The sequence below is a fragment of the Dipodomys spectabilis genome, unplaced genomic scaffold, assembly GCF_019054845.1.
Source record: "Dipodomys spectabilis isolate Male_0828 unplaced genomic scaffold, ASM1905484v1 ptg000034l, whole genome shotgun sequence".
Classification (NCBI taxonomy): domain Eukaryota; kingdom Metazoa; phylum Chordata; class Mammalia; order Rodentia; family Heteromyidae; genus Dipodomys; species Dipodomys spectabilis.
The window spans coordinates 5,409,761-5,428,444 of record NW_024870711.1 but is presented as its reverse complement, the minus strand read 5'-3'; the positions used below and the strand labels follow the sequence as shown (position 1 = coordinate 5,428,444).

Sequence of the window (18,684 nt, the reverse complement as noted above, 5' to 3'; positions counted from 1 at the left end):
CTGAAATGCTTTCTTAATTATTAACTTAAACTATTGGTTTAGCAAAATCATTATGTGGCTAATACTGTTTACCTTTACTATCAGTTTGTTCTCTGAGTCACAAAAATTCTTAGTTAACCTAATAAAAAAAATTACTAACAGGAAAAAGTTCCATTCAGTCATTTAAATTTCTGTACAATATTGTTGAGTACTTTCTTTGATAGCACAGTCTTTGTCAAAGAGAAAACAAAAACCAAAAAAACCATGCGATTATCCCAGTCACTGGCTTTTTACCATCAACATCTTACTGAGAACCTGTCATGAGCCAGGTTCTGAATCCCTTAAACTCATGCCCCAGCCAGGCTGAACAAGCAAATCAGTTAATGTTTTCATTCCTAGAAAAAGAAAGGTCTCCTTCATTTTACAACATTCCCTAGAAATAACATGTAAAAATTTTATATGTATCTTTTCTATTTCTATAGAAATTTCACAAAAGAATCCCTTTTGAACAACAAATACATGTTAATATGTTTTAGAAATTGTGGAATGTCAGCTACTATAATTTATTTATTTTAAAGCAGTTGTTTTCTGAGTTTTGATATTCCACTCTAAGTGTTCTCTTTATTTGTTTTTACTTCCTATAGATATAAATATGGCTGGGTGCTGGTTGCTCACAACTGCTTTCCTAGCTACTCAGGAGGTTGATATCTGAGAATCACAATTTGAACCAGTCCAGACAGGAAAATCTATAAAACACCTTTCTCCAGTTAACCACCACAAAGCTGGTAATAGAGCCATGGCTCAAGTGGTAGAATACACTAGCCTTGAGCATAACAGCTCCGGGACAGTGTCCAGCCCCTGAATTCAAGCCCCAGGTAGGCACACCCACACCTTTCCCCACCTCCCACATACTTTGTTTATCTTATTAATGTATCTTCACATACCTTAGTTTGAGTTCCTTTATAATAAGTAATGTGTGCCTGTCATGAGAATTTCATTTCTCTGTTTACAACTACAATGAGCAGAGTCTGGGCTTTTTCTGTGATTAATTAAGAGCCTCATAGACTTTCTTACCAGGGCTTCAAAATGCAATCCTCAGATCTCAGCCTCCTGATTAGCTAGAATTACAGGTGTGAGCCATTGGTGCCTGGCTTGATGGCCGGGGAGGGGGGGGGTGCCGGGGGGGGGGGGGGGGGAGTCTGGTCATGGGGCTAGTGTTCTACCACTTGAGCCACAGTGCCACTTCTGGCTTTTTTTTTTTTTTTCTGCTTATGTGGTGCTGAGGAATGGAACCCAGGGCCTCATGAATACAAGGCAAGCGCTCTACCACTGAGCCACCTTCCCAGCCCTTGAAAACTTTTTGTAACAGAATTAAGTAGCTGTTTTCCCCTTCTTTTCTTTTTTCATCCCTATTTAAAATGTAAGAATGTTTCTGTATTTTTACTTCTTAAGAATAGGTGTCTGTATCTGCTTCTTAATCTGCTGTTTACTAACTCTTCAGTCTCTAGTACCTTGAGTATAGTTTGTGTATTTTCATATTTTTCTTTCAGATTTCCACCTCTATTTTATGGTTCTTTTCACTGTTCAGTCTTCTTGCTTCTCTGTAGCACTCTGCTATTGACAGCACATTCTTAGAAATTCTCATAGTTATTTGACCTTTCTGGCTTTCCTTTGTCCATTTGGTGGCTCACTGACTTCACCTTCCTTCTTTGTTCTTTCCTCCTTCTGTCCTTTCCTTGAAGCAAATCTGTAGTTAGTCTCCTCTTTTACCTTCAGCAACTATTTCTACATGGGAGCTTCCAGATGTCCTTAAAGTACTTTGCTGGTCATTCCTGCACCACTGTTGCATACTTTCTGGGCATGTTGACTTCACTTCCATGGTATTTCTCAAAGACTTTGTTTAAGATTTGCTATGTTAGTGTTAAAGGGCCTTGCTTTCTAGACTTGTCCTTTAACTTACCCTAATGGCTAAATGACAGCAGTCCCCTGTGAGCTATTTTCATTGTCTGTTATGTCCTTAACTTTATTCTTTCAGGCTTCATTTTCTTTGTAAGAAGTTCAGAAGTCTACATCTCACAAAGGTTTTGGACATGACATCAGTCTTTATTGATATCCTACCCTTTGAACTCCTGCCTCCCATTGATCTGTTTATCTGGCACCCATCATATTCTTGTTTTCCTGAATTTTATTATCTCAAATGTAGCCTGTAATCTTATTGCTGTCTGTACTTATATTACCTAAGACACTATTGACACTGAATAATGTTAGCTCTGGATGATGGCATATTCTTTACGTTTCTTTATCTCCTTCTATGTCTAATAGTGAGATTGCTTTACAAACAATTAATTGGCCTTATCACCAAACAAACATTTATTTTTCATGAAAGAAATGAAGAATTCTTAAACTGAACTTAATGACAGATTTTTATCAGCTGGATTATATCTTGCTTTATACTATTTAAAGCTCATTACAAAAGAAGTGGAACAATTGCTTGGGAAGTAATTTTCCCTCATATTTTTTTAGTTTTCAGAGAATTGCTTAAGAATGTGGAATAAAAAAAATCACAAAAAGAAAGACCTAAGAGGCTTTTAAGGGTTTTGCACTGAGTTGTAGTTCAAGAATGGATAGAGATAGATAGAAAGAATGAGAAAGATAACAAGAGAGAGTAAATGTGAAAATGCATACCTTTAAGTCAACACCACTTGGTAAGTGATGTTAAGTTGGAATAATGCAATCCAGATGTAAAAGTAGTTATGAATATAAGTGGCTAAAATTTATGTCAAGCACCCTTCACCTGCTATGAAAGTTTCACCTAAATTTTTGTGATGAATTGTTTTCATAATAAATTTCTCAGAAGCACAGAAATAAACACACACAGCAAAGTAGGTCTTGTTAATATATAAGATTTTTTAAATGAAGGTATAGAAGGTAATGGCTTTAAATTTAGCTCTGTGTGTATTGAGAATCTGGACGACAAGGTTATGAACCCAAACACTAATTTAATTTTTTTCCATAGGAAATTTGAAGTATTGCCTTGTGATTCTTAATCAGCCTCTGGACAAATGTTTTCGTCACCTTTGGAAAAAAGGTAAACAGGTAGCCATTATGTTTCTTTACTATTTTACAGTTTGGGAGTGAATAACATAAATATTAAGTACCCTGGAAACTGACTGAAACAGCAAAAAAAATGGGATCAAAATGAGATGATCCAGTTATTGAATTATCAGAATAATTCACTATGGCTTCTCTGTTAATCTGGGTCTATATGTGATTTCCAAGGATTAAATACAGTATTTCAGAACTACTGCATAGGTATTAATTCTGAATTACCTACAAGAATTTGTTCTGCTATAAATATTTTGGCACCAGTGTCAGTATAAAGCATCTACATGCACGCTTGTCTTACCTTCCAATACTAGACTACATGTAAAGCAATCAGACATGAAATTAGAAAAACAAGGTATTTCCTTATTATGTTCTTGTAATGTTTGTGCTGAAAATATGGTTAAAAATAATATAATTTCATGGAATTAATACTTCTGGGATGTTTCATGTAAGAATGCAATGTTCCATGTAAGAAGCAGACCTTGTTAAATATTTAAATATTTTTGACTTTTATAGGATTAACTCTAGGCTAAAAATATTACTGTCATTTGGTGTTTTGAAACCCAGTATTTCTGAGTGGACTAACTGTGGTTCACACCTGTACTCCTAGCTAGTCAGTTGCTGAGGTCTAGAGAACATCCCACTTTAAGGTTATACCAAGCAGAAAAATCCATGAGACTGCCTCCAAAGTAATGAGTAGAGAGAGGAAAATGGGTAAATGCAGTTATACTACTCAAGTTACATATGTGAAAATGGACTAGGAAATTTGAGAAATAGTGGGGATTAGATCAATTCTGTTTAAATCTAGGGATTATAAAACGCAATATAGATAAGATGATAGAGATAAAAGGAAGTGTAGCTAGTGTTGAACATCACTGTAAATGTCAGAGATCATTGGAATTTGAGGATGGATATGGCTCTCAAAATTGTTCTGTGTGAACACCTTCCCATTCAGTAAACAGTTTTCTTGATAGTTTGTTATAAAGGAAAATCATAGAGGATCCATGCTTGAAGGGCTCTGCTTGTTTCTGCCTATAAGGTTATCGTACTACTTTAGACTTAGTACAAGTAGTCTGAGAGCTACATAAAATTAAAGATAGATCGGTGCAACAAGGTTCATGTAGATCTGCCATGTATCATGTTTCTGGGAGTGTGGTCTCTTAAATAAACACAGGGTGAGCTCACAGCCTTCTCCTGTCTTTTCCATATATTCCCCAGGACAGTGCTCAGAATGCTAACTAGAATGTAAACAGATGACCAGATTCTATGAAATAAGGTGTTTATCTAGAGTGAGTCAGTTTTCCCTTGAATACAAAGTTATTTTCCTTAGGCTGGTTAAATTCTTGATGAGCATTTTTTTGCCCTTGGTAGCCATCCCTGAGATCATACCAGCTTATAGGCAGCATACCCTGATTCATTTCTAGGAAGATGTCTGACATGGTCCTCTGACCAGGTACTGGTGGCTCAAGTTTATAATCCTAGCTACTTAAGAGACTGATCTGAGGAACATAGTTCAAATCCAGCCTATACAAAAACATTTTTTGAGATTCTTACCTTCAGTTAACCACCAAAAGGCCAGAGTGGATCTGTAGCTCAAGTAGTGAAGCATGAGGACAAAGTCTGGGCCCTCCCCCACTACCTCCACCACCAGTAGAGGAAGGAAGTTTGCTAAGTCCAGTGTGCATTCTTCACATGGTTTGAATTTGCTGGTGATGTTTGGAACAGACTGAATGGGGTGACATGGGGTGCCATAGCGTGAGATACTTGTTAAAGCTAGCAGGAGAGTTGCTGAGAGGAAAGATTCTATTTTTGAACATAGTCAATAGAACTGCACAATGGGAACTCTTTGGTAGAGATAGAGGTCAAACTGACACCTCGCTGTCTAAGTGTTTTTCATGAATGTGGCTTTTAAGGATTCATTGCCTCTGACTGCATGGATAGGTAGAATATCACATACATTTTCCATTTAAATATATCTAGACAAAGAGCTGCCACATCACCTCAGCTGGAAAAATGTCAGACTGCAGGATAGACAAGCTGATCTTCAAGGCATCTGTTGGAATAATGATTAGCCTAGTTATTAGCTTAACAATTCTGTAACATGGTAGTTAGACTTATCACAGTTTTATTGAGCCACTGAGTTAACACACTTGTGCCCTTTTCTGTCTTTTGTGCTTTGCACAACTTATACTTTGAACACATTTAAAAGAACCATAGCTTTGATGAGCAATTTGCATACTTGGTTCAAGTCCACTGAACAAAATCATTATGTACAAGCTGTAGTTTCTGTAAATAAGGCTGGTGGAAAAGATTTGTTTCAGTCACACAGAAATATGTGTGTGGGGGGGGAGTTGTAGTCTACAAACAGATTATTTAAATGACTATGATCTTTCATATATTGATAGCATAGGATGAAATACTTATTGTCCATAAAAGATTGGAGACATATTGTAGCATTCCCTTCTCCAAGATGAGGGCCTGTTTCTTTAGAATATTTAACCATTCTGGATATCATGATGTAAATATTAAAAGATTTAAGAAGTCTGATGTTACCTTTTTCCCATGGATGTACTTAAATGAGATGGCATCCCTTTGTCTTTTTGGTCACATTTACTAATATCTCTTCCTTTAAATTTTCTTGTTTCTTGTCAATAACTATTATCATAATAGCATTTATTTTCAATAATTACTCCATTGTAATTATCTCTTACATATGAAGTTATTCATTCAGGATTATTTAAGTGTCCTTTATGAAAGCTGTGCAACAGACTTGTATTACTCACATTCTAGAGAAGAGTAGATCTGACACACTGAGAATTTTAATAACTTATTCACATTCATGCCTGCAGTAAATGGGTCAACTAGAGATTTAAACTCAATGCAGTTGGGCCAAAACTGTGTGCTTGAGTAGAATGTGCCATATAATTGCTTACTAAAGGGGTGGGTAGAGGGCTTGAACTCAGGGCCTGTATGCTTTGTTCAAGGCTAGTACTCTACCACTTGAACCACAGTTCCCCTTCCTTCCTTCCTTCCTTCCTTCCTTCCTTCCTTCCTTCCTTCCTTCCTTCCTTCCTTCCTTCCTTCCTTCCTTCCTTCCTTCCTTCCGTCTTCCTTCCTTCCTTCCTTGTTTCCTTTTTTCTGAGATAAATAGAGTCTCATAAGCTTTCCTTCCCAGGCTGGTTTTTAAAATTTATTTTTTATTTTTTTATTATGAAAATACTATACAGAGGACTTACAATTACATGGACAAGATAATGAGTACATTTCTTATCAAGCATTATTGCCTCCTCCTTTGTTTCCCCTTCCTATCCCTTCCCATATCCCGCCGCCCTCCCCATATCCCTTCCTCCCCCCCCAAAGTTGTAAAGTTCATTTTTCTACATAACAACTTGTACATCTCATTGTTGCAATGGGTCCACCTGTATCCCTATTTAAACGATTTGGTTTTTCCCTTCCCCTCCACAAATTATACCAACATCAAATACAGTGAAAGCATGGGTTATATCGTGGGGGAGGGACATACAAAGCAACAAAGAAATCATCTTATAAGTATGTTAGAAACAATAGCAAAAAAGTAAAAAAAAACATTTGAGTCCTTATCTTGGGGTTCATTTCACCTAACATCAACATATCTGACCTTTTCTGTTTGTCTCAGACACCCAGGCTGGTTTTGAACTGGGATCCTCAGATCTCTGCCTCCAGAGTAGTCAGGGATACAGGTGTGAGCCACTAGCACCCCCGCTTTGTGTGTTGACTTTTTTTGTGAAAGAAGAAAATGTAGGTATTTGTCCCTCTGTGGGCCATGTGGCTCTGTGGTAACTTTTCAGCTCTACTGTTATACAAAAGCAGCCATAGAAAGCACACTAAATAACTGACAGGGTTGTGTTCCAAAAATAATAATATAAGAGCAGCATTGAACCTGGACTATAGAACATAGCTCGTTGACCTTTTGTAATCTATTTTTACTACTCAAAGTACTTCTACTTTAGCTGAGAATCTCTTGTTCTACCCACAATATTACAATTTTATAACTCTCTGTCTGGCTATTACGTTTCTTTTTGTCTTCCTCCTGTTATTTGATACCTATGCCATCTACTGATTTCTTTGATCAGTTCATTCACATATTTATCCTGTGTTGATTTTCATAGTACATTGGTTACTAACTACTTTTTTAAAAATATAGTTTTATTGTTACTATTAAGATGTTATACACAAGGGTTACCATTTCATAAGTTAGGTAATAAGTACAATTCTTTTAGGATAATATCACCCTTTCCTCCACTTTTCCTCATGTCCCCCCTCCCATCCCTGCTGATAAGTTTCACATTTATTTTCCCACAATGTATACTGAATACATCTTTTTGTATTTGTTCTCTCTCCTTCCTCCATTTCTGCCCCCCACAAAAGAAAGACAAGCAAACACCACCGCCAATAACAACAAAAAAGCATGTTTGCATTTTCTGGAATTTATTTCCTTAAATAGTATTTTAAATGTTCAGAGGAGTTAGGCCTTTGAGTTCCTTCCCTAAGACTATCCTCCTTTAGTGTGATGGTGTGAATGCCTAGAGTCTTGTATAAATTATAATGTCTAGTTGTATTTTAGGTCTAGCTTCCACATATGTGAGAAAAAATATATGCCATTTGTTTCTTCATTGCTACTACTGTTAGTTTAAGTAATGGCGTTTATTTTATGATAATTCCCTTCTGCATCTTCCCTATCTTTTCTAGCAGCTGAATTACATATTTACTCTGCTTCTCTTCTCTCACTCACATAAAGAGTTACCAAGTCTGCTAGTGGTCCTGGGGTTAGGAAAATTGACGGTGTGTTATTCATCAGCAGTCAGATCTTCACCAATGTATAATAACCAGTGTCTTCACTGTACATTTTGCTTGGCAGCTGTGATTGGAGTCAAGGTTCATTGTCTGTTTGAGAGAAGGAAATATTTATTACTTTGCAGACTGTGTCTGTGTGTGTGTGTGTGTGTGTGTGTGTGTGTGTGTGTGTACCTTGGCTTTAAAGCCTTTAAAAGGTTAAAGACTTTACAGGCAGGTATGTATTTGTAACATAATATGTCTGTGTAAAAGCTACTGCTCCCACATCTTAGACACCCTCCTTCCTCTGGGTAGTCAACAGATATTTTGACTGAAAACTGCGATCTGGTTTCTGTAACCCTGCAGGCACTTGGTACACAGTGAGACAGACGCATTCCTAAGACACTGTCACTGTTGTACTGAAAAAGAGGATGCCATCCAGAGAGCTCTCCAGGCATTGCTGCACCAAGTGCATTCATTGCCATACTCGCCTTCTCCAGTCTCATCCCATTTTGGCCCATCTTCTGCCTCAGTGCGGTCTCTTTTTGTTTTTCTTTCTTTCTTTTTTTTATTAATAATTTTTTATTGTGAAAATACCATATAGAGGGGTTACAATTACATGAGCAAGGTAATGAGTACATATCTTATCAAGCATTGTTGCCTCCTCCTTTGTTTGCCCTTATCATCCCTACCCTCCCATCCCCCCCACCCCAGGCCAAAGTTGTAAAGTTCGATTTTCGACATAATGTCTTGTACATCTCATTGTTGCAATGGGCCCACCTGTATCCCTATTTAAACAATTTGTTTTGTCCCTTCCCCACCACAAATTATACCAACACCAAATACAGTGAAAACAGGGTTTATGCCGTGGGCAAAGGACATACAAAGCAACAAAGAAATCATCTTATAAATATGTTAGAAACAATCACAAGAAAGAAAAACCACTTGAGTCCTTATCTTGGGGTTCATTTTGCCCCTAACATCAACTTATCTGACTGTGTCTGCTTGTCTCAACTCCCACAGACTCCACTCCCAAATTACTCGACCTGATTCAAAACTTTGGCAAAGTAGCAGGGTATAAAATTAACTCTCAAAAATCAATGGCTTTTCTGTATGCCAACAATGAGAAAAGCATGGCTGAAATCAGGAAAGAAACTCCATTCATAATAGCCCCACAAAAGATAAAATACCTAGGAGTTAACTTAACCAAAGAAGTGAAGGACCTCTATGATGAAAACTTTAAAAACCTGAAAAAGGAAATCAAAACAGAACTTAGAAATTGGCAAAAACTCCCATGCTCCTGAATTGGAAGGATCAACATCATGAAAATACTTCCCAAGGCTATCTACAAATTCAATGCAATATCTATCAATATTCCAACCTCATTCTTTAAGGAAATAGAAGAGGCAATCCAAAAGTTCATATGGAACAATAAAAGACCCCGAATAGCAAAAATAATCCTTAACAGAAAGAACAGTGCTGGAGGAATATCAATACCAAATTTCAAACTCTACTACAAAGTCATAGTAATCAAAATGGCTTGGTACTGGCACAATAAAAGACAAATGGGATAGAATTGAAAACCCAGAAATGAGCCCACAGACCTATAGCCATCTAATCTTCAATAAGGAGCTAAAAAAATAGAATGGAAGAAAGACAGCCTCTTCAGTAAATGGTGCTGGCAAGATTGGTTAATCTTCTTTTTTCTATTCCTTCTCTCCTTCCTTTCCTTCTCTCTGCCTTTTGATATATCTTATATGTCTTTTTTTTGTGTTAGTTTATCCTCTGGCAGAAACTGTTCACATATGCTCCTGCACATATTTGCAAATATACTATCATTTTTTCTGGCTCTTTCTTAATTGATATCAATATAATTTTGTATGAGTAATTATTATAAAGCTGATTACAAGCACTTATTCTTTTAATTTGTTTCTATAAGAATTAACCATGTGTAGCCAGTTTTCAATATATTAATTTCAATTTCATAGTACTCTGGCTATATTTGATTTCTTTATTAAACTGAAGTGAATAATAGCAAAACCACACAAAAGACTCAAGGATCACAGTTTGGAAAATACATATATGTATTTATTGCAGTTTAGAAATATATAAACATATTTAAATATTTTTAAATCTGTGTATTTTAATTACTATCTTTAAGTACTTGTGTGTTCATATAGATGTATATGACATCTTAGTTACAACTATTAATGTGTTTTCTGGACTCTGTCTTGGAGCTACATGTTATAATTTATTAATGAGTCACAAAATCAGTTTAATAGGGGTGATGCTAGTATTTATAAAAAAATGAAATTGGAGATCAAAAATGCGATGTCATGCACACTTAGATGCCTGTTGTTTCTTGAAACACCCACAGGTATGCACACACATGTTCATGTGTGCTGGGAAATGCATTTGGTCCTTAGGACATGAGTAATCACTGCCATATGAAAAATAGCCCCATCCGCCCCTCTGTGTTGGGTGTCCATCGCTCTGCTGACAAGGTGGAGTGAGGCCTCACTGAGGTCCTTTGGTTAATTATTGCATGGTTCTTGTTTACCATTGAGCCTATTGAAGCACACAACTGAAGCCAGGGCTCTCTGCTCCCAAATGTCAGTGGTTAGTGGCCACTTCCTGCGCTGCCCCTCCTTTTACCCAAGAGGATGAGAGGCTTTCTCAAAAGCCAAGTGGTTCATAAAAATACACAGATTTATAGGCTGTGGGGTGGACTCCTCGTCCACACATGTGCTGAGGCCTCTGTGGACGTTCTCCCTAGCCATAGCTTTTAACCTCACACTAAGTATTTTCTTATCTCGCAGATTATACATTCCAAAGCTTATTTGTTAAGGAACATTGCCAGGAGTCTAAATCTCTTTTCTATTAAGTGTTTTGTCAGAACAAATATAAAGCAAACATTTGAAAGCCATAAAAACAATAACTGAGTGGGAATATTTGTAACCTTTTATTTTAGAATAAGTGAAGTGAATGAGTCTCAAATGAAGTAGCTAGCTTCCAACCATCATTTCCCACAGTCACAGATCTGTATATAGAATCTTGTTTATGGAATTTTATAATCTTATGTCTTATGTGTTTTGCTTAATAACCACAATAGCTTAGGACCTTACGGGAATTTATGCTAAAATCTGAAGAACTTCGTATTTGAAGTGCATTTATAAATTCCGCGTCTTATTTTCATTGTAGTTTATATGAACTAGTTTTTACTTGATATGCTAAAAGAGAGTCATTTTTCAGGTACCAAGCTTCACATTTTTTCATGTTTGCAGTTACTTCTCTATTCAGTGATTTTGGAGCATGTACTGTGTTGGGCAGTGTGGAGACAACACAGTAAGGAAGACATAGGCCATGTTCTTACAAAATTGCAGTCCAATGGGAGACTGGCCCAGTTCCACTGTATATATCATAGTGTCCTCTGTACACACAAGCATGCTCGTGATAAGGCCTCTTTCTCCTCTGCTACTCTGTCTTCTCTGCAAAGGAGCACAATCTCAGAAGACCTCCTCTTTTATGAGCCTGGGATCTTATAGGCACTCTTGATCTTACCTTAGTCCTCTGTGTCTCCAATCAGTTACTGGAAGACATCCAACTATCCTTTGGAATCTTTGAATCCAATCAGAATCAACCAGTATTGTAACCCAGGATATGGGTTTCCCAATATGTACAGAAGACATTGTACTAGACTGTGTGTGTGTGTGTGTGTGTGTGTGTGTGTGTGTGTGTGTGTGTGTGATATGGGTTTCCCAATATGTACAGAAGACATTGTACTAGAGTGTGTGTGTGTGTGTGTGTGTATGTGTGTATTCTCTTTTGCCTGTAAGTCTTGAACTCAGAGCCTGGATGCTGTCTCTGAGATTTTTTGCTCAAGGTTAGCACTCTACCACTTTGAGCCACAGCTCCAATTCCAGTTTTCTGGTGGTTCATTGGAGATAAGAGTCTCATGGACTTCATGGACTTCCTCCTTGCGCTGGCTGTATCCTACATATAATGGTAAATGTGTAGAACACAACTCAAACTTATAAAAGTTAATGGAGATCTAACAGACTCACCCCTCTAATATTTAGCTTTTGAAATTATGACTCTTCCATGAAAGAAAAGTGTTTATGAGATATTATTTAGAAGATCAGTGTATCCAAAATACAGGTTTCTCTTCCACTTCTCTCTTTAGTAAGTTGCACAGGTGTGTTTTGACTTGCTCAATAGTGTGGTTTGCCTTCAGGAAGTTCTTGGGATTTCAAAAGAGGAGACAGTGGAAGATAAACATGTTTTTAAATTGTCATTGTATTTGGTTGTATTAAAAAAAATCATCTGGAATGCTATATTTAAGATGTGTCTGTCATCACTAGTAGGATCTTTCATTGGTGGAACATTATTGAACATATAACAAAGCTAGTTACAAGCCCAAGCGGGACTTGTTTCTTTGTGATTACTTAGCACATCCTATTTACAATGGTGTGTTTAGTATAAATTTCAGTCTATTTCCTGGGGTTTCTCTAGCAGGTAATTATGATACACTACAAAGGGATCTTCACATTCACTGGAGTATAAATCACTGCTAATAACAGCAGGGAAATAATTGTGGTACTGCTGTGAAATAGACTGAGTTTATCATGTTAGAAAGAGGAAACGAAATTTAAATTTAAAGAAATAAAAGGATGTGAGAGTTCATCACAAGTGAATTCACGATCTTAAAAAAATAAACAGAAAGATGCCAAACTAAAATGCTATATTTGTTTAAACTAATAGAATGGCAGGTTTCACTTATCCAGATGGCTCAGCCATGTCTCTGGGCTTCACTTTCTCTGATCTTCTGTGTGTTGATTTTATAGACAAATTATTCATTTTGTCTTTCTATTATGTAAGGATCTCAATTATCAAGGACTCTAAGATCTTTATGAAAAATGATACATTCTATCAGTATGTTTAATAGGTGTTTAGTACTAGATTCCAAAACTTGCTGGTTATATAAATACCACTTCATATGGTTATGAGATGGTGATTCTTTAGACTATTATAAGTGGAACCCCTTTTCTAGTTTTTATTGGGAACTTTTAGGAGAGATGTCTAATTATTTTTATCACATTGGTACCTTTTTATATCTTATCTTACAGAACAAAGCCAAAATATAACTCATCAATACTATAGATTAATCTGAAACTAGGATTACAAACCTTAAAAATAACCTATCATATTAAGTGAAGTAGATCTTTTCTTCTACTCACCCTTCTTTTGGCACATTATAAGTCATAGAGGTCAATCCCCAATCATAATAAAGACCTTAGTAAATATTTAGTCCATCCTTTTCTACTTATTCAGTTTCAACAGGAATGATGTTTTATATTCTGAGTTCTGGTCTTGATATTTAAAGACATTTTTGCTATTAAATTTGTACACACACACACACACACACACACACAGTTGGTTGTGGGTCCTGAACTCTGGTCCTGGGTGCTGTCCCTCAGCTCTTTAGGTCAAAGCAAGCACTCTACCACTTGAACCAAGTACCACTTCTGGCTTTTTCTGTTTATGTGGTGCTGAGGAATTGAACCCAGGGCCTCATGCATGTAAGGCAAGCACTTTACCACTAAGCCACCTTCCCAGCCCCAGTTTAAATATGTTTCTATGTAAGTCTCTATTAAACATTTGAAATCATCTTCGTCTTTTTTTTTTTTTTTTTTTTTTTTACCAGTCCTGGGGCTTGAACTCAAGGCCTGGGGACTAACCCTGAATTTCTTTTGCTCAAGGCTAACACTTTACCACTTGAGCCACAGTGCCACTTCTGGCTTTTTCTGCATAGTTTATTGCAGATAAGAGTCTCACAGACTTTCCTGCCCAGTATGGCTTCAAACAATGATCCTCAGGTCTCAGCCTCTTTGAGTAGCTAGGATTGTAGGTGTGAGTCCCTGGCACCAGCCTAACCATTTTTCAAGTTTTTGTTGTTGTTGTTTGTTTTTAATTGTTTGTAGATGTTGTTATTACAAATACCCTCACAATTCCCTTGATGCTCTTTTTCCCTTGGTGTTTCAAAAGGCCGAGTCTTAACTTCCCTCCCCTGGAAAGTGGGCTACCCTTAGGAACTCACAGTTTGAAGATCATTGTGTATGCGACTTCTGCAACCAGGTCTTTAAAAGACACTGTGGAATCTGTACTTCTTAGGCCCATTCTTGGATCACTAATGCCAGTGAAAGGCAGTTGCCATGTGGTATAGGACTCACGGGTCTTCATGGGGCCAAGAGCTGTCCTGTGAGTCCGTGCGGGCCACCTGGAGGGGGATGTGCAGGCTTGGCAGGCATTCAGTGACTTCTGGCCAGCCAACACCCTCACGGCCACTTCAGAAGACATCATAGGGTAGAACCACCTGCAGAATGTGGTTCCTCAGTTCCCAACTCACAGAAGCCATGAAATGAAAGAGCTTAAGGATTCTTTCCTTTTCCTTTTTCCTTTAGTGGTCACCTGATGGAGTGTTAAACGTAGTAACACGCAGCAATCTGCTCAGTTCCAATCTATTGCTTAGCTGATTGTATTTTTGCTAAAGCATCTGACACAGACCCCTTTTCAATTCTATACTTCTTTTCTTGCTGTCTTACTCTCTTGTTTGTTTTTCCTCTTGGGAGCTTCATTTAATCTAGCTTGGCCAAATTGCATATGTCACCTCTGTGTAATTGGCAATGGGCAATGCCATGGACAATGTCTACATGCATCATACATAAGTAGCATTATTATCCATTTGTTGATTGAGGTTATAATTGAATATGTACAGAAACTATTTCTTTTTAAGTTAATGTTTTCATTATTATCTCTAAGTAGTTGTACAAAGGAATTCCGATTCAACAAGTCAGTTAAATACAATGCATCTTGGTCAATGTCATCCCTTTCTGAATGTTTTTTTCTCAAATAAGTTGAAGATGTAGAGTAATACATATGGATGCAGTAGAAAATTGTTCATTAACTTTGCCAAAAAAGAAGAGACTAGCAAAAACCATTTCATTGTTATCATTCCCTTAGTTTCAAGTGTGTGTTTTTCATAACATAATTACAACTCTGCCTGTAACTACTAGCCAAAGAAAATTGTCGATGGCCAATTCCTCCTGCAGGTATTATCCACTCTGTCCCTTTCTACTGCTGTTCTTAATTTTCTTCAATTTAATTTTTAGCTACTTAAATACAGTTTATATAAATGTCCCTAAACTTTCATTATGCAGTTCTTGGTATCCTCTGCAGTTTTGGCACTCTCTCTTTGCTTGCTCTCTCAGCTCTCTGCTCGCAGATAATATCATATTTCCTTCCACTCAGCCTAGACAAGAAACATCCCCAATGTATGCCGCTCCCTACTTACATATGCACATATAAATGTTCATACATATACATACAAATATGCATCTGCAGGCTTATTTTGGCTTCATTTTAGAAAAACCAACCTTTGCATACTGGCTTCCCCCAATAATAGCCTACCTAAATTCCAAAACAAAGAGCATAACTCTAATTCTGTTTTTGAAATGACATATCTGTGACTCAGATACAATATATGTATTACTCAATAATGGATAAGCATTTGCTTTGTTTTCCAATCTCTGCCTCTATTAGGGGTGCTGTGTGATTGATTGCATATATGTGAATATGCATTTATTCATACATGTATATGTACATGAGTGTGTTTTCTTCCCATTCTGACTCATATTTCTATGACAGAGGCAACTGTAATCACTGGAATTATAGGACTGTAAAATGTATATTCTTAATAATAAAAACAGTTACGAGACTAAAGTCCAAGCAAAGAGCCTAACAACCCCATCCCTAATAACAAAACCCCATTAGCCTGTTCCCTGTGCTTCTAACAGCAATGTTGATAACTCTCATTTTTGTCAGTCTAAAAGGCAGAAAATGATACCCCCTTGTTACTTTAACATGTATTTGTACAACTACAGTGAATTTAGACATTTCTTCATATATTTTTGGTTCAACTGAATTATTTATACCATCAAATAAATTGGGGGGGTCACTTTAGCTTTTTTATTTAATCATAAAAGTTATTTCACACTATAGTGAATAATCACCTGTTGCCCATTAACATCTATAATTCTACATTTTTTGATTTTTTCTAATATTTTATATTTTATGCTAGAGAAAATTAATTAACTTTTATATAGTCCAATATGTCTATTGAGTACTTGCTTCCAATTCTGGATGAGAAAGCCTTTCCTAATCTTACACTCAGTTGGATACTAACTAATTGTCCCAAAAGACTTTTAGTTTCTTCCTTTTCACATTTCAATATCCCATACATTGGGAAATATCTCCATAAGTTATGTAAGGGTCCAACATCCTCACTCCGCCTGTCTTTGTAAAGAAAACCGTTTGTATTCCATATCCTCAGAAATGATGAACCATTAGTAAGTCTGATTAATCCAGTTCTCTTCATTACTTATTGAAATAGGTTAGAACAGGTCAATGTGTATTATCACGCATTTATAAGCTTAACAAAGTTACTTTAGCAGACTTCTCTCTTCAAACAAACTGGGTAAATGGAAGGGTCATGTTCTTGTGAATAAAAGTCACCAAGTTAGATTGATTAAATTAATATAAGAAAGCAAGCACAAAACTTTGACTGCTACTCAATATACCTACATGAAAACACCTATAAGGTATGCATAAAGTGTCAGTGCCCTTCAGAGTGCCTCAGCATCCTGTCCACAGCAGTTGCCACACAGCTCTTTCTCTGGCTGCTCTACAAAGGGGAAACACTAATTTGCTTGAGTGATTGTGACCTAAGGCTGTTCCATTGTTCAAATGTGATGGAGGAGTCCAGGTTAGAAGATTGCTTCTAATATTCTCCCCATGACTCAATTCCTCGTTATAGTTCTACCTCTCTTCATAATCACAGTGGGTTCTTCCTACCTCCTTCCACACTGTAAAGTGTAAGGGGGCAGATATGCTCCTGAAACACCCTTTGTAACACCGGCCTGCCTGCATCTGGACTCCTCAGTGTGGGAACAGCTCTTCTCTTCCACATCCACGTCAAAACCTTCAAGAATTCTCCATCCCGGCAGGCCTGGTGGTTTTCTTTGTGAAGTATAATTTTTTACCTCCTTGTAATTTATGATGGGAGAATTTAGCCGGCAGCAGTTTTTCAGACAAACCCTGATCAGGCACCCACACTGAGCTGATCCCGGAAGTCCCTTTTTGAACTCCATGTGTATGCCTAGCCCCTGCCTCGAAAAGTGCAGCAGGCACACAGCTCTTCTTTGCAGTTTAGGTTAAGCAGTCTCAAGGGTTCAGGCCTCTTACCCACCTCTCAAACTCATGTTTGAGCCTCCTGTTTTAAGCTTCCCTCCCAGGACACTGGTTAAGAAGAAGGGCCAGACGAGATCGGGCGCGTTCAGGGTGGTATGGCCGTAGATATGGGGAGGGAGGATGGGAAGGGATGGGAAGGGTAAACAAAGGAGGAGGCTACAATGCTTGATAAGAAATGTACTCGCTATCTTGCCCATGTAATTGTAACCACTCTGTACAGTATTTTCACAATTAAAAAAAAAAAAAAAAGAAGAAGGGCCAGGTGTTGCATCAATTCTTGCAAACGGAACAACACTACCTTACCAGTATGGAAACACCTCCGGTGGAGGGATCTCCTCTGATTGTCTGTAATCTCAGTGAACTGCAAACTCCCAGCTCATGGCTCATTCATTTCCTAATTTAATGAACATTTTGAAATGTCATGAATTCACAACCATACCTCAGGGGCTTAAGGATTCAGGGAGGAAGGAACCTAAGGATATTTCTTTCCATGAAATATATTGTTGGCAAGCTTTAAATCAAGGAGATAAATTTCCTCAGAAAATTATTCCCCTCATTAAAAATTGAATGCGCATAATGAATGCTTGACATGCTCTTCCAGGGAGAGCTTAAAAAATATTTTTAAAAAGAATGCTCTCATTAAAGTAAACTAAAAGTTATACTTTGCTTTGAGAGTAAAAATAATAAATACTAAGAAGAGCAAAGTACACGAAAATATGGCAACATCTGACAGTTCTGCCCAGCTTCCTAAATCTGTCACCTGATAAAAAAATAAGTTTTCATTCTCTTTCAACAAACTTTATGTTGGGTAGCATTATAGAGCTTCTCAGTATCTGAAGGCATGTTCACAAAGCAGCAGCTTCTATAAATGTTAAATAAAAAGATTAAAAACTTGGACAGTAACAAATAAAAAAATTAAGTCTTGCCTTTCATGTTAACATCAAGCTCCGAACACAGAAAGAGGGTGAGAGAGTATTCACAACAGTAAATAAAAATATTCCAAATGCGACATTAAAAAATTCTGCGTTCTCACTGGCAAAAGACAAAACAAAAATGGATTGCTGTATGGGGTTCTTAGGGTTACACTTGTTAAGTAAATAAAAAGCTATGCTTAAAATAAAAAAATCCAGAAGTAGTATGGCAAATATTTGTAATTCCAACATTCCGGAAGCTGAAACAGGAGGGCCATAAGTTAAGGCCATCCTGACCTACACGGGGAGTCTCTGTCTCAAAAACTAAATTAAAGCCAGGCACTGGTGGCTCATGTCTGTAATCCTAGCTTTTCAGGAGGCTGAGATCTGAGGAATCATGGTTCAAAGCCATCCTGGGCAGGAAAATCCATGAGACTCTTATCTCCAATTAACCATCAGAAAAACAAAAGCAAAATCAGAAGTGGTGCTGTGACTCAAAGTAGTAGAGCACTAGTCTTAAGCAAAAGAGCTCAGGAACAGTGTCTAGGAAGGGTGGGGGTTGGGGGCGAGG

At 37.3% G+C, this 18,684-nt stretch overlaps 1 protein-coding gene across 1 annotated transcript in view; it reads left to right on the top strand.

Moving 5' to 3' along the window:
- Positions 1-18,684, top strand: part of Tpk1 (thiamin pyrophosphokinase 1) — a 237,946-nt gene that overhangs the window by 35,884 nt on the left and 183,378 nt on the right. Inside the window, exon 3 of the mRNA XM_042677185.1 lies at positions 2,996-3,067. Coding sequence (XP_042533119.1) covers positions 2,996-3,067 — 72 coding nt within the window. The remainder of the gene's footprint in view (positions 1-2,995; positions 3,068-18,684) is intronic.